Source organism: Pteropus medius, unplaced genomic scaffold (genome assembly GCF_902729225.1).
Source record: "Pteropus medius unplaced genomic scaffold, Ma_sr-lr_union100, whole genome shotgun sequence".
Classification (NCBI taxonomy): Eukaryota; Metazoa; Chordata; class Mammalia; order Chiroptera; family Pteropodidae; genus Pteropus; species Pteropus medius.
This window is the reverse complement of record NW_024355875.1, coordinates 45345-63118: the sequence shown is the minus strand read 5'-3', so window position 1 is coordinate 63118 and position 17774 is coordinate 45345. Positions and strand designations below refer to the sequence as shown.

At 37.3% G+C, this 17774-nt stretch overlaps 2 gene segments (V, D, J or C); both read right to left on the bottom strand.

The window, feature by feature from the left end:
• Positions 1-2880: 2880 nt before the first annotated feature.
• On the bottom strand, positions 2881-3665 carry LOC120599942 (T cell receptor alpha variable 22-like). The segment is given in 2 exon segments: positions 2881-3338; positions 3530-3665. Coding segments are annotated over 2 exon segments (510 nt in total).
• An 8391-nt stretch (positions 3666-12056) lies between these two features.
• LOC120599941 (T cell receptor alpha variable 14/delta variable 4-like) lies at positions 12057-12766 on the bottom strand. The segment is given in 2 exon segments: positions 12057-12376; positions 12547-12766. Coding segments are annotated over 2 exon segments (375 nt in total).
• Positions 12767-17774: the final 5008 nt, after the last annotated feature.

The following is a 17774-nucleotide window of genomic DNA, read 5'->3' as shown; positions in this document are numbered from 1 at the left end:
TTCTAGTGGAACACATTTCTAAAATTCTTTAACTCTTACAAAAAAGTTTCGTTTAAGATGAGATTAATTTTTTAAGACCTACTTTTTACTTATTTTATGGTAACAGGAAAAGAAAGAAGTACAGAGAGTTCCAATATGCCTCCTACCCCCACACATGAGCTTTCTCACGAGAGTGGTATATTTCTTACAACTGACAAACATACATTAACATGTCATAACGACCCAAGGTGCAGAGTTTACATTAGGGTTTACTCTTGGTGTTGTACATTCTATGGGCTTACACAAATGTATAATGCCACGTATGCATCATTATAGTATCACAGAGACTGGTTTCATATCGTTAAAATCCTCTTTGCTCTGCTTAGTCTTCCTCGCTTTCCTCTCAACCCTTGGCTACCACTGTTTTTTTGTTTGTTTGTTTGTTTGTTTGTTTGTTTACTCTCTCCATAGTTTTGCCTTTTTCAGAATATCATATAGTTGAAATCATACACTATGTAGACTTTTCCGATTGCCTCCTTTGATTTAGTAATGTGCTTTTAGGTTTCTCTATCTTTTCAGGGCTTGATACCTCATTTCTTTCTGGTACCAAATAACATTTCATTGTTTGGATGTACCGCCATTTATTTATTTATTCATCTACTAAGGACATCTTGGTTGCCGTCAAGTATGACAATTATGAATAAACCTGCTATGAACACTACTAGACAAGATCTTGTGCAGACATAACTTCTTAACCACTTTGGGTAAATACCCAGAAACACTATTATTGGTTTGTATTGTAACAGTGTGTTTACTTTTGTTAGAAACTGCCAAACTACTTTACAGAAATGTTCATGTACACACTTTCATTTTGTGATAATCTATCGACAAAGTTTACTGCACCCCTTTGCTCCTTCTCAGAGCCCCAGATAGTGAAGGTTATGCATAGGCACAGCAGGTGGCCCTGACAACTGTTTAACTCACTCTCCCTGCTGGGACCATAAACCTGAGCCTGCATGTGCTCCTGTCCTGTATCTTCCTGCCCAGTTCATCTCCTCTGTTCACACATGTTTCAACCACTTATGGGATTTCTCTTAGAAAACAGAAGTAAAACATTAAATCATTAAGAATTTCAAGGTAGTGATCACAGAGCATTAAACCAAAAGCAGGGTTCCTTCTGCAACTTCACAGGTCACATGCCCGAGAAGCTGGCCTTGCTCCTAGCATCACCAGAGTCAGCCCATTTGTCTTCATCTTAATGTTCAGATTCCCAGACCTTCCTATCAATGCCCTACATTATCACAAAATACAGTGCAGCTTGGAATTGGATTTGCATTGCAATAAGCCATATGCAACTTTAAACTTCAGGTTTGGTTGCCAGAAGTCTTTGTCTCTGGCTACACCAGAGAAGGGTTTTTTTTAGGATAGTCCTGGAAGGTTTCTGCTTCCTTCCCCAAACTGTGAAGAATATTATGTACTCATGGGTAATAGATTCACATAAAATGCAAGGAAGAGACATGGATTTTAATGGAACAGAATGAAATTTCCCTGAGCTCTTCAATACAAGTTGCTCTTTATAAATGACCTAAATAGAACCTTCATACACTGCAGGTGGGAGAGTAAATTGGTGCAGCTTCGATGAAAAACAGTATGAAGTCCCTGCCTCCCCACCAAATTAAGAATAGTCCTCCCATATGATCCAGCAATCCATCTTCCGGTTCTACCTAAAGAATTGAAAACACTAATTGGCAAGAAGTATGTACCACTATGTTCACAACGGCATTGCTTATAATAGCCAAGACATGGAAACAATGTAAGTGTCTTTTGAGAAATGATTAGGTAAAGAAGAGGTGTTACATACATGCAATGCAATACTACTCAGCCAATAAAAATTATGAAATATTGCCATTTACAACAACATGGATGGATCTTGTCAGTATTACATTGAGTAAAATAAGTCAGATGGAAAAGGACAAAACCATATTATTTCACTCATATGTGGGATAAAAAACACAGAGCAACAAATGAACAAACAGGACATAAGACTGATAGACACAGACAACAGTATGGTGGTTACCAGAGGGGAAAGGGGGTGGGGCACTATTAAGAGGGTACAGGAGGTCTAACATATGAATGATAGAGGGGACTAAATTGTGAGTCACGAGCATGCATGCAATATACAGATGATGTATTATATAATTGTACATCTGAAACTTATATAATGTAATTAACCAACGTTACCCAGTAAACTTAATTTAAAAGAAGAGACCTAAATGAATATTGATGGTAGTGATACACACGACTACGTTGTACAAATTTATTGATAGTAATTGTTCAAATTAAGTGATTCTAAAGAGTTTTTACATCAGGTAGCCCAGAGTATAAGCTCTCATGTCACCCAACTTTCACTAATTCAGTAATAATGTGAGTTCAAGCAAGCAGCTTAGGTCCTGCGATCCTCATTTTATTCATGTGTAAAAACCAGAGACTACTTATTGCTTAAGTTTTATCAATACTGAAATAGATAATATATGTAGTAAGCTAGATGAATGCCTGATCCTCAATAAAATTATTTTTATTATATTTCTATTTCTAGGACTGAATAAGTTTAATATGAACATTAAAAAAATACATACATTTTCCTCTCTTTTTTTGGAAAGTAGAACCATCCACAGTTAACCGAAAAACTGAGTCATCTCTTTCTATATGTTGACCATCATAGATTTTTTCCAAGTCTATTCCAGCACAGTAATTCACATGGAATATATGGGCTACCTGCAAAAGGATTTTTTTCAACAGGGCGCTGGATATTGGCATCTTTATCAATTGTCTTAATGGTTTCATATTAGAACTTTTTATTTGTCAATGGATTTTGGGTAAAAAAGTGCAAGAAAACAAGGATTATGACAGTCCTGAAGATTCTAATTTTAGGAAGGAAAACGGTGCTGGAATATAAATTTGAAAATCCAAAGATGTGCAAAGGCGAGTGTAGGGGCAACACGTGAGCCCCGTGGGAGGGGTGGGGCTGCAGGCCCAGCTGCAGTTTGGGTACAGGCTGCAGATCATCTGGGAGCACTGTGCCTCCACTGCACAGAGGTAGGTGGCTGAGTCCTCCAGTTGGGAGGCCATGATGTGTAGGGTACTGTTCCGTTCCTTAAAATTCACTGTGGAGCTTAACCTTCCATTTGTCTTCATCCCTGAAGTCAGGAAAAACAGACTGGTGAGGCCGCCCCCAGGATCCTGTCGGAACCACTGCAGAATGCTCACAGTGGCAGAAAAACTGCACCTCAGAGTAGAGTTGGTCCCCTCCTGGAGACTCAGGGATGAAGGATTCTGCTCCACCTCCAGTCCTCTCACCCCTGCTTGGGAAAAGTAAAACAGACACAAATGATGTCACTGGGGACTAATGATGCAGTTCTAAAACTGTGAAATATCCCAAGGAGCACCCAAGCAGGACTGTCTAGGAGCTGTGTGTAGCTCTCCCTTCCCTCCCTACACTGTCACCCATTAAACACTCCCCAGTCCCCCACCTGTGAGGGCCCTAACTCACAGCAAACCTGTACCCACAGAAGCCCCAGCAGAGCTCCCCGGTGTCTCTCCATGACTCCTTGCCTAGTTGCTGTGGTGACTTTGGCCCTGCTCTGGAGGGCGTAGAGTCCTAGACCCAGGCAAATGATGTCCCTCAGTCGTTAGGTTCTGCCAGACTCACTGAGCACCAATCACATCTGAGCCCTGTCAGTCACTTAAAAGGAAGTTCCACCCCCACTGGCCCAGTCAGATGGCACAGTCATCTGTCCAAAATGGTGGCTGCCAACAGTGCAGGAGTAAGGGGAAATATTTCCAATGCATGAAGAAATAAGGTTTTTTTTTTAACCCTTTATGTAAGACGAGTTTGGGCAATATGTATGAGGACAGGTAGTTGTTTCTAGATGAATCAGTGTATCAAGGGCTATGTAAACCCTTAAGAATGCTAGAAAGAGTGACCCCATTTGCTAAATTGCATGATGTCATGCAGAATATGAGATTCAGTTATATAAAAATTCTGATAAAGGAAAACTGTCTGACAGCATGTATTCTGTATTGCAGAAGTAAATATATTTTCTTGATATCTGGAGAGCTCTGGAAAGCAATACACAATGCCACCATCTTCATAGAATATGATTGGTAAAAAATTAGATATGTGTAAAATATCCACTCTGACTTAATTTCCACCTCTCCGTTTCAACTCATGGACACCCTGTTGATTCACATGGCTGATTCTGGCGCGACCACACTTTGCTGCTCAAATTAAATATTGTCCTCTTTCTTTCCTTGTATTTCGTTCCATATGTTTTCCTTCATCTTCTCTTTATTCTAGTTCATTCTACTTTCAGGAAGATATATGAAAAGTTAGTATAAGGGGTCTCGTAGATTACTTTCTAAGTCCATGGGTTTGGGAAACTTTAGTCATAACAATTAAAAAATTGAAAACAGCTTACATAGATGTTCTCTGTTGAGTTTCCAGACTCCCGATTACCGCTAATGCCCTATCCCCGGTGCCTCTTCTGCGAACCATCCTCACGAGAATTCATAGCATAAGGACTCTAGCTTTCTAAAGATCACATAGAGGGGCAGACCTGAAAACCTGACACAACTTTACACCAACACTGTTACCGTGCTCTTCATTGTAGCTCTTTATAATTTGGCTCACAGCTCACTGGTCTCCTGTCTTAACTGTTCTACTCTGTAGACCATCAGAAAAATTTCTTATTAGGCCTACAGTGCCCCCTAGTGGGCAGAAACCATCAAGAAAGCCCACTCCACATAAACTAACTCAGCTATCACCCTACCCCAGTCTCATTACTCCATGTTTTCTGATAGTCAAGATACAAAGTAACAGCCTAGAGTGAATGCAAACAAAACAAAATAAACATATTTTACAGGATACACAAACTATAATTTAGGAGTAAACTACCAGTCAATGGCATGAGTGTTCCTTTCGGACCTAGTATTAGGTACCTGACCTAAGCAACGCACTGCAGTAAGGGTGACATACTTTTCTGGCTTTTGTGAACCACTAGAATACTGGAACTTTACTCACCACCAGTGATTATTCTCTCTCTCTCTGTTCCTTATACTCATGGTAAAGGAGTCTAGAACACAGTTGTTCAAATTAACCACTTTGAATGTTTTTCATACATAGGATTATAGCTCGGTGCTTTCTATATGACACATTTTTTAAACCACGGTTGGGCCTGCACATAATCAATTACAATTATGAAGCTTTACTTCACAAGATTGTAGAGGTTAAGAACAGAAATGAGAATAGTTTTCAGATGCACTCCAGGACTTGAATAGTCTGTACATCCCATAAAGTTGAACCACGTTCACTGGCCCAGCACTTTCTAGAATAAAACTTGGAGCACCTTGCAATAAAAAACACATACACAAGCAGTAATATGGAAACCAAGATTTCCATATAAATATGGTTGAAGAAACATTTCCCCCTTATCCTCATAGAAACAATCTAGATGCAATAAAGAGACTAAAGAAGAGGAACACATGCCATGTCTATAATTTTAGTGAAATTGAGAGAAAGAATCCAAATATTGTAAAAGCTGCCAAAATCAGATAAGCTTACACAAATACACATGTACTGAATAGGTACAGTGAACTGTCTCAGATCCAAAAGAAATCATTCTTTTTCCAATTCTTCAAACCAGGCTTAAAAACATGTTTGAATCATTTAAGATTTTATATGAAGAATTACATTAATAGACCTTCAAGTACTAAGGTAACCATTATATTCCTAAAATAAAGTCAACTTAACTATGTTGTATTTCATTTTTTGTGCATGTATTTTTCCCTCCTAAGTTTTTGCTGGATTCTTTTAGTATTTTTTCAAATAAGATTGTGGTTTTATCATTGATTTTATCATTTTCCTTTGATCAATCAATTTCTGCTTTTATCTTTGATCCCTCCAATCTGTATTTTTAAATTTTATTTTATTGTTTATTTTCAAATTTCTTGAGTTGTATGTTGAAGTTATCTCATTTTAGTTCAACCAGAGTCAAATGACCTGAGTTAAGTTTTAGATCTTTCATTTCCTAGTTTTATTCACTGAGGTAAAACTTTTCTACTGTGTCTTTATAGGATGTGTGGACCCTGAGAAAGATTTTACCTACCAAGAAGGACTCCTGGTGGCTAGCTGGGCTTAACAGGGACCTCTCATGCAAACCACACTTCAGGAAAAGCCTCTACTAAACTGCCTACCTCCCTCACTAAACTACCTACCTCCCGCACTAAACTGCCTGCCTCCCACACTCAACTGCCTTCCTACACTGTGTTCCTGTGCCTGAGGCAACACTTAGAAAAAAGTTCCTGGAATTGTATTTCAACCAATAGGACTGCAACCTTTTCTGTCCAATCACACCTGCGTAGCTATATCCTCATTAGCATTCTCACAAACCAATCACAGTGTCTCCATTCTGAACACCAGGACAATGCTTTTTGAACCAATCAAACTGTGTGGATTTGGAGTCCTTATTTGCATGAGGATAGACCAATCAGAGACCAGGGGTTGGGACTTCTTTCTATATAAGTCAGCTCCATTCTTGCTCAGGGAACTCACTATCCCTTTACCCCTGAAACAGGAGCCTGCATTTTTCTGGCTAGAGCTGAAACACAGAAGACAGTGGGCGAGGCAATAGTGCACCTCACTGGAGGGCTGCTTCAGAGCAGTATTGTTCCAAGACACCCCTGTTTCAAAATTGAGCTATAGCATTGTTGAGCTGTTACGTGGCTGTTCTCACCGATGTGCCTTAACACAATTGAGCTATTTGCATTGAATAAAGTTTCCTTCTTCACCACATCTCAAATTGGGGATTCTTGTTGGTATAGAATTGGTGTTAACATATTAAAGTAGAGCATACCTTATTTTCTCCTGCTTGAGTATTCTCTATTGCTAACAAGACATTGCTTTAAAAATCAGCATTCAGTTGCAAATTATGCATCTCGTTCAGCACATCATCATATATTAGAATATTTATTCTAGGAAGGATTATCCTTTCATGTCTCAACTTCTAAATTAAAATGTGAAGGAACGGGTGTATTAAATATTTAAAATTATTACACTATGGAGTTCATACACCTTTGTATGCTGAAAATTTAGGGCCTACATTAATCCTTGAGGTACATAGGATAAATATCCTAACCCCCTCTCAACTGTCACAGCACCTGAAATTCCACCCTCAAAAATGTTTCCCCTTGATACTAATGAATTCAGCAAAATTGCAGGATACCAAAAAACACATGGAAAACTCATTTACACGTCTATCACTAATAATGAATAATTGAAAAAGAAATTAAGAAAATTCCATTTACAATTATATTTTAAAAATAAACGTATCCAAGGGAGCGAAATACATGTACACTGAAACTACAAAATGTTGCTGAAAGCAATTTTAAAAATAAAAATAAAGAAAAAGACATTTCTGCTCATGAATTAGAACACTTAAGATTTTGTTAATAAGTCAATACTACTAAAGGCTATCCGACATTTAATGCAATCCCTATCAGAATCCCAAAGGTACTTTTTGCACAAATAGGAAAATCCATCCTAAAATTTATATGACATCTCAAGGGACCCCAAGGAGCTAAAATGATATTGAAAAAAAATTAAGTTGGAAGTTTTACACATCTTGATTGTAAAATTTATTAAAAAGCCACAGTAATCAAGACAGTGTTGTGTTGGCATAAAGACAGACATGTAGAACAATGGAAGAGAATAGAGACCTCAGAAATAAATCTTTGTATACATGATCAGATAAACTTTATCTAGGGTCTCAAGCCCCTTTAATGGGGAAGGGACAGTCTTTTCAATAAGTAGTGTTGGGAGAACTAGAAATCTACACCAAAGAAATGAAGTTGGACCCTTACCTTACACCATACGCAAAAATCAACTCAATATGGATAAAAGACCTAACCGTAAAGCTAAACCCAAAAGACTTTTAGAAGAAAACATGAAGGACAATTTTCATACATTGGATACCAAAAAGGAAAAAAATAGATTATATCAAAATTAAAACCATCTGTGCATCAAAGGATACAATCAACAGAATGAAAAGACCACCTACATAATGGGAAAATATATTTGCATATTTTATACCTGATTAGGATATAACATCCCGAATACAAAAGACCTCTCACCACTCAAAAACAACAAAACCAAGAAACCCAATTTAAAGATGGGTAAAGGACTCGAACAGCTGTTTCTAAGATATCCAAATGGCCAAAAAGTACATGAAAAGATGCTAAACAACACTAATTAGTAGGGAAATACAACTCAAAACAAAAATGTGATACCACTTAAAACTCATTGATATAGTTACTATCAAAAAAAAAAACAAAAACACACACCAGAAGGTTGGTCCATAGTGTAGTGGTTAACACGTCTGCTTTACACGCAGAAGGTCCTGGGTTTGTGCCCCAGTGGGGTCACGGACCATACCCCGGGTGCTCCAGGCCCCCCCTCACCCCATGCACCATGCTCCGGGTGCCCATCGTAGCGTGTGGAAGGAGTCTCCCTGCCTCAGAGATCCAGTTCTTAAGGGAGATGGCAACATCGATAGGTCAAGGGTGGAAAGAGGGTGGGAATTAAAGAGAGGAAAAAATAAATAAATAAACTTAAAATAAAAATAAAAATTATTAAAAAATAGAAAAGTGGTAACAAAAATGTGGAGAAATTAAATCCCTTGTGCAATGTTGGTAACAGGATAAAATGGCATCCAGTGTGCAATACTGTATGGCATTTCCTCACAATAATGAACATAGAATTGCCATATAGACCAGCAAATCCATTTCTGGGTATAGAGCTCCCCAAAGTTGAAAAAAATGGATTATACTTGAAATATTGAGATATTTGTACATCCATGTATATAGTAGCATTATTCACAATAGGCAAAGGTAGAAGTAACTCAAGTGTTCATCAATAGAGCAAAACTTGGAATGACATACAATGGAATATCATTCAGTCTTAAAAAGGAAGGAAATTCTGACAACATGGTACAACATAGATGAATTTTGAAGACGTCATAATAAATTAAATAAGCCAGTCACAAAAAAAGACAACTGCTATATGATTCCTCTTGTAAGAGGTACCTAAATTGGTCAAATTCATAGACACAGAAAGTAGAATGGTGGTTTCAAGGGGCTGAGGAGAAAAGAAAAATGGGGAGCTATTCTTTTAATGGGTACAGAGTTTCAGTTTTGCAAGTTGAAAAGCATTCTGGAGATGGATAGTGGTGATAATTTTACAATAATATGAATGTACTTAATACCACTGAGCTGTACATTTAAAAATGATTAGATGGTAAATTTGAAGTTATGTGCATATTACCAAAATTAAAAATAATTTTAAAAACTTTTAAAAACAGGCATCTCTTTATGATTTCTACTCTACACATGTTCAAGTATAAGAGGAACATATACATGATCACTTATCAATCAACCATTACCAATCAAATTTTAAGACACTGAGAACACAGGGTTAAAGATGAAAGGAGGAAATAGGACAGAATAAAGACTTTGGATTGTGGAACGTTAATTAAGCATAGCAGGCCTGAGATTGTACAAAATGAGCCACAGGATGGCATTAAATGCTGCTGGTGGAGGGGTAATACGAAGACAAGAGCAGAAAAAAAAAAACCAAACAGAATTCGAGAATTCGTACTTGGCCCCTTCACCATATCCTCTGATAGTCACCAAGAGTTGATCACTTTATGGATGAGATTGATAGGAGGCAGATAAACCGATACTATAAAAATTGAGCTCTTCCAGATGTTAATAAAGCAATTAAACAGAATGAGCTCTCAGCAGAAATTTGGTCACACGTTAGGCACACAATGCATTTTTTAAAATAAATACATATATGGAATTGAATAAATAACTTTTATTAAGAAATCAAGCTACATTATTCTGTTAATATACAGTCTCTTATTTTTTAATTTTTTAATTTAATATTTACATCTCTACTCAAGAGTGAATCGTTTTTATTGTACCATGTTTAGTAGGTGTATTAAAATTCACTAGCTCTGTAAAATGAAATTTACAGTCAACACAAGTAAGGATGTGTTGCAAATTATCTGTACGTTGAAAGTTACAAACTCTTAGCTACATAATTAATGTGATTTTTTTAAATACCTTTTTCATACATGGAATGCCAATAAAAATGAACATAAAAAAGTTTAATTAAATGTGAGCATAAAGGAAAAGGCTTCAAAATATAATGAAAAACATTCAAAGTCTTTTATACAGAAACACAGCATTTTCAAGTATTAAAGTAAAAATGGGAAAAAAAGAGATATTTTAAATGTTAAGAAAGTAATTAAAAGTAATTCTAACTTTCTGGTTTTCAAATATTATATCTCTTGCTTCTTTGTTTCTTTTAATGAAGGAATGTTGAGCATCAGTAAAATGGGACAAAATTTCTATCATTTAAATTAAAATATAAATGTATAATAATTACCCAAAGATGTGGGGCAAAGCAGTAACAGTGAGGAACAATTGACCCTCACAGGCAATATGAGTTTCTGTAAAAGTATCATCTCAGGTTGGCATAAAATGAGACAAAGAGATCAATGGAAATAAAGCTTGCAGAAACATAACGAAAAGAGGAATTTCATGTATTATAGTAGTGGAGAAACATATTAGGAGCAAAAGGATGCCTATTTGTGTACAAATAAAGAGGTTTGTGTCTCTACCAGGGAGATCCTCCACAAGTATCTCAAACCCCACTAATTTTTTATAACTTTTTGGATAACATTAGTTGGAGGAAGGTAAATCTGAGTTATGGAAATTGAGTCCTTTTATGCCAGAGTGGCAATAAGATGGAATGAGCTCTGAGCACAGTTTGTCATATAGTAGGTACCTTAGAAAATAAATATGAGTATCATTGACTCACAGCAAACAAACCTAAATTAAACCAATTCGTTAAGAAGTAAAAAAAAAATCTATGATATACGAAAAGAGGAAACATACAGAGAGATTTCATGACTTTCCTTATTGAAGACAATGGCTATTGTCTTCAATAAGGAAAGAGATGGCTAATAGCCATTGTCTTCAATAAGGAAGAGATTGAAAGAGATCAGAATATATCACTCCAAAAATATGCTTCAATTGAAAGAGATCAGAATATATCACTCCAAAAATATGCTTCTCTGACATAAAAATTATTTTGAAGTAAAGGCAGAAATCACAAAAAAGGTTCTCTTTTACTGCCTAAAGGCAGAAAATAAATTCTACTTTTATTGGAGAGAGACTCACAGGCCAGACACAGCACCACTACCATCTGCTAACTTTCTTAAACTAATTTTCATCTTGCTCATTAAGAAAGATAAGAATGACTGAGCCCTAGGTGCACTTCCGTGAGCTCACATGACTTGGTCTGGTAAATTCTACACGAATCGATTGTTTCTTTATCTAAATGGTTTTAAATGTTCCTGCTCTGTAAGTCTTCAGATCTTCATTCTCTTGTGAAGGCTTCTACATATAAGTAAAACTTCAATAAATTTGAGTCCTTTTCTCCTGTTAATGTGTCTTATGTTAGTTTAATTCTTAGATCCAGCCAACCCAAACAGAGTAAAAGAGAATTTTACTTCAGTATATATAGTATATATATTCAGTATATATAGCACATTATATATACTGAATGAAAATTTACTAAACAAGTTGATCTGAAATTCCAACACGTCACATAGGTTTTACTGATTTCTCTGTCAGATGTTTCTGAATTTCTCAGTAAATTTTTCTAGTTCAATCTATCACCTAATGGAAATTGATCATTGTGGATGTTCTTTGTCTTTAATAAATGATTTCAAACCAAATTTTCAAGAATAAGAAGGTTTTGAAGAACGATAACTCTAGACATGGTTTATGAACCTAGAGAGGTATTTTCTTAGAGTATTTCCTCTCTAACCCTACCTACATCTGTGCTTCCACAGACCTCACCACTTCCTGTCTGTGATGGCAATTCCCAGCCTTGGTCTCTACAGCAGGTGGATGCATCAGGCAGAGCCCTGGGGTTTTGGTACATCTCCCTTCTACACACCTCTCACTGTGGGCTCACTCAGGGCACAGAAATACAATGCAGTGTCTTCCAGCTGTGCAGCTGTGATGACGAGGTTGCAGAAATTGTTTGCTTTCTGAAAATTCAAAGAGTAGCGACCTTCTGTGGCATTTCGCTGGTTGTAAGAGTTCTGACGAATAAGTAAAATCATCGTCCCACTGCTGAGCTGCTTGTACCAGAATAAACTATAACTACTATCACTGGTGTCGTATCTGCAGTCCAGGGTGACAGCCTCCTTCTCTTGCACTAACATTGCCCGATGGCCTTGAGTTACCTTCTGGGCAATACTGGATCCTGAAAGAAAAAATATACAACAGAAAGTTTGGGGATAAATGGTGTGAGACAAAAAAAAAATCTTTTTTACACCCTGCTACCTTTCCTTCCCAAGGTACCCAGAAGACACTGCCTGGACCCCCAGTCCTTGGGTCACACAGGAGGCCCATTCCCACTTGGGCCATCCCTACCTAGCCACACTGAAGCCATGACCACCTCCAGAAGTCTGGAGAGCAACATGTCCATGTTCTTTCACTAGATGGAAAATATCTTGTTCGTTTTCAGTTTCAGAGCTCTGCAACACAAGGTGACTCTGAGAGGGAGAAAGAAGAAATGCTGAGCTGTGTTGCTGCTGCCCCAGAACAGGAAACGGGTTTCCTGGTGTAGCAAGTTAGTGGGAGTCACGTCAAAATTTTCTATATACTGGTTGAGTCTCACTCAATGCAAAGTTCCTTTTGCATTAGGCAACACTTAGTTTAAAAACAATTACATCTGAAAATAAACATGAGCACAATTGCATATTGAAAAAAAAAAAAGCTGATGATTGACCCACTGCTATGATCAGTCATTGCATCTGTGATGGAAACTAGGCAGTGGCATTTATTTAAAAATACTACATGTAATGGATTATAGAAACGACATAAGACGGAAACATCATGTATCCTCATGCCTGTATATGCTGTTGTTTCACCTAAGGTAGAAATAAATCACTTTCTGATAAGAAGGCTAAGATGTTTGAAAAAATCACTGTCGTTCTTATGATCTTGATTTTTAAGGCAATATTCCTCCTCACTACTAACGTCTGCTCAGTTACCTTGTGCAAATAGCAGAAAACCAACTAATCCCCCTCTGCTGAAGACTGAAATGAAGCCCTCGGGCATGCAGTCCTGTCACAGAGGTCCCCTTCTCTTCTCTATTTAGAGTGATAGCTCAGCTCTCCTCAAAAAGGACATAAAAGACACCAGAGTTTGACCATCAGATTATTGAGATTTTAAACTTACATTTTTCCCATTACCTCAATTAAGTCCCTAATTGGGCTCCAACAAGCCTCTATATTCTGTGTGCCCAGCTCTAAAGGCAATATTTCTAGATGACCTCATACACCTTCATAGGATCACTAATCAAAAGATCACTGATTGCAATAGACCTTTGTGTGACTATAAAAGGAAAGCCATGCCTAGGAATATTACTCAACTACGTGCCTACCAATAAAGCCCCATTGCTATCATTGCTGATCTTTTGATACAGTAGCCAAAACTTGTCCTCCACATCTTAAAGTAATTGTAGCCTCAGCTAAATTGGTTGAAGTATCTTCGGATCTAGCCCTGGAAAAAATACGTCAGCAAACTGTCATGCTAAATATGATTTCTGACTGTAGTTTTTATTTATGCAAGCAACTCTTTGAGAACATAAAGACAAATCCATGGAAGAAAAAACTTTTCCCCCAATATAATCAAGAATCTCGAGGAATTATTGATTAGTTTGGTCCAGGAGAACAAAATATTGAAAAGCCAAGGCAGCTTCCTTTGGAAGCCAAATGATTTGCAATGAACATTGGCTAAAACACTACAGGAACAGCACATCACAATAGGGGCATATCATCTGGTGGAAAAATTTTTCTGGGATGGCAGACATTGGAACCAGTTCATGCCTTTCTTGGAACCAATAAAAACCTATAAAGATGGGATATGAACTAGAATCTTGTCCAAGGAAACATTTGAGTATCTCCAAAAAGATTGTACACAATTGTATTCTCTCCATTGGTCATGATGTAAGTAGGAACAGTATTTTCTTTTCTCTGTGGGTTGAAGCATTGTCCTCTCAGAAATCCACGGCCCTCACAGTTGCTAAATATCAAGATGATTTTTATGTTTAATACCTATACCATTTCAAATTATCTCTATATAGAGAAACAAATTTCTCAGGGGCAGTTAAGTAAGGTTTTGCTCTCACCCAGAATCTTCACTTTTCTTATCATCTTCCCATCCTCTGAAAAACTGAAAAGAACAAATGGAATATTAAAACTGAAATGAATTACTGTATCAGACACTCCTATGGACTAACACATTTTTAGCCTTACCTCTCATGGCCCTGCATTCTTCCCCTCACAAAGTCAAATGTTGTCTCATTATGAACTGGTCACTAATAGGCCCATAGAACTCAGACTGTCCCAAAACATACATATTTTCATCTTTCACGCAGTCAACTAGAAAAATAAATCAATGATACTCAGTCCTTTTATCGAAAGCCATAGGTTGCTTTTCTTTAATCAGCCCTTGAATGACCTAAGACATTTGACTGGGTGCTCTGAAAAAAGTTCTAGAAAAAGATTGTCATTCGGATTTATAAAATGACCTTATTAGATATTATTTACTACCAGTTCAGCAGACAAAGAACAATAAATTGCTGCTCGGTTATATATTTACCAACTAGAGTGACATTATGCACACTTAAATAACAAAAATTGTAAAGTTACCCAAATTGGAGATCTTCAACTGCAGTTCTCCAGAGATCATCAGAAGCGGAGAGGCCACCGAACATGAGTACTCACTCAAGATCCTTAAAACAAGCATATAATTACAAAAAGTAGTCATCTTTATTCAATACCATTAGAAGAGAGTTCTCCTAGATGATTGAAACCATTGATTGTCATACCACGCTTTGCATTCTTTTATTTTTCATACTTGTAGAGGTATATTCTCATTTTAATATCAGAATGTTTGATATTTCTGATTTACCTGACTTTGTTCTCTTACTAGTAAAATATCTTGCTTAGGTACAGACTTTACTTCAGATAATACTCACACAAATGCTATAGTTCAGCTCTACGAAGCCATTGCCATGCAGCAAAGTAAAGACATGTCGGATATGTCATTCGATGCCAAGTCATCGGAAAGTCAAATAAAACTACACCTCCGCTGATAGTGCTAGAGGAATGCAAACACTTGAAATTATGAACTTTATTAATAAAATTTACTTAAAAGTTCAAAACACCAAGTGCAGAAAAAGCTGAGTGGTGGCAGAGATGGAAATCATGCATGTGCCCAGAGGTATGTGCTTTCTCTCACGAAGGTTCAAACATCCCGAAAGGTTATGTGTTATATGATTCCATTTATATGACGCTCTTAAAAAGATAAAAAATATAGAAGAAAACAGGATTGAAAGAAAACATGGCTGAGTGAGAGACATCCCCAGATCTCTCCCCTTGAAATAACAATAAGCTGAACATCTAAAACTCAACAAAAAACACCCAGCTGCACACCAACATGTCTGAGCGTGAAATCTGCACTTAAGAGCTGCCACAGGTCAGAACCCCGGATATCAGACAGTGGACTGGGACAAATAAAGAAGCTGCCTCTGGCAGCCACCGGAGATCCCTGCAGAAAGAAGGGGAGGGGAAAAGGTGTGGTCACTTCCCTGAACAGCCCTGCCTGAGAGAGTTTGTGAGTTCCACACAGCCAGTGGCGGGCCCAGTCATCAGGGCAGAAAGCAAAGAAGCAGATGGCAGAGAAACAACAGTTGATTTTTACTGGCTGCAATTGAAAAACTGAGACTGAGCCACAGCCCCCAACCCCAACCCAGAGCAGCCATCCTCCCATACCCTCTGAGACCTATCTTCGCGGAGTCCCAGGGGAATCTGAGCAAACACTACTGAACTGTTGCTAACACTGACAGGGACTGAACCTGAGGGTAGGGAGCGTGATTAAATATCTAAAAGAAAATAAAAGCATTATTAAGGCTTTATAAGAGGCTTAGACGCCATCTACTGGAAACCAAAATAAAAGCGCCTTCTTTGCAGCAGGCTAAAGAGAGACCTTTATATAATAAATCTTCTCTCTGGAAAAAAAAGCGAAAACATTTCCATTAATGCACAGGAGGAGAAATAGTCCATTAAACACAACCAAGGTGACAAGGCATCTCAGAAAGAAAGAAAAAAATCTCCAGAACATAAGCTTATAGACATAGAAATATGCAACTTAAATGACGGAGAATTTAGGATGGTACTTCTGAAAAAACTCAGTGAGTTCCAAAATGAGTCATATCAACATTGTCAGGAATTGAAAAATACAACTAGATGAGCAGAATTAGATCTTTAGCAAGAAGATTGAAACCCTCAAAAAGAACAGAATAGATCTTCTGGAGATAAAAACACACACTGCAAAAGTTGACAAATGAAATAGCAAGCTTGGGACATAGAGTCGACCAAATAGAGGAAAGGATCAGTGATATCAAAGACAGAAATCTAGAAATAAGTCAGAAAGAAGAAGAGAGAAACCAAAAGATGAAGAATAATGAAAGAGAAATATAAGAACTAGCTGATACAATCAGGAGAGGAAACATAAGAATAATGGGCATTATCGAAGATGAAGAAAAGGAGCAGGGACTAGAAAGCATTTTCAGACAAACAGTGGATGAGAATTTCCCAAATCTAAGGAATGAGCTGGAGCTTGGAATTCAAGAAGTCAACAGAATATTCAATTATCTCAACCGAAAAAAGGCCTACACCAAGACACATTGTATTAAAATTATTAAAATCAATGACAAAGACAGATTTCTTTGGGAAAAGAAATCCAGGGAAAAGAAGACGGTAACTCATAAAGGAAAAGCCCATTAGATTATCGTCGGACTTCTCAGCACAGACCTTACAAGCTGGAAAGGAGTGGAATCAAATATTCAAACTATTAAGTGAAAATAACTACCAGCCTAGAATAATGTTTCCAAGTAAGCTCTCCTTTAGACATAGAGGAGAAATTAAGACCTTTCCAGACATTCAAAAATTGAGGGAATTCTCCACTACGAGTCCTGCACTACAGGAAATACTGAAAGGGGTCAGTTCACCTAAAACAAAATGACAAAAAGAAAAAAAAAAAACGTAATTAGGAGTAAAGCGACTATAAGGCAAATTGATGCAGAGGAGTGCAATCCTGACTAAGAACAGGACATTATAAGCTTAAATAATAATAAGAGAATGGCTACAGCAAGATAGTAATGAACGTTCAGCATACATAGAGACAAATAGAGGTGACAATGACTGAAAGGGGGAGGATTCAAAGACCCAAATTCACAAAAGGGAATGTAGATAAGGCACATACAGAAGAAAGTGGACGACTCTCTCTATATAACTATCCTTTGCATATTTATAATGGTAACCACACACCAAAGAATCAAAACTGAAGTATATAACATAAAACAAGAAAAACCAGAGGGAAAACCCACAAAAGCCAACCCAAATAAAGAAAACAGAAACATAAGGACAAAGAAGCAATGGAAACACCAAGTTACCAGAAAGCAAAAGATAAAATGGCTACAAGAAGACTTCATATTTCAATAATCACCCTAAATGTTAATGGACTAAACTCACCAATAAAAAGGCACAGAGTTGCAGAATGGATTAAAAACCAAAACCCAACCATATGCT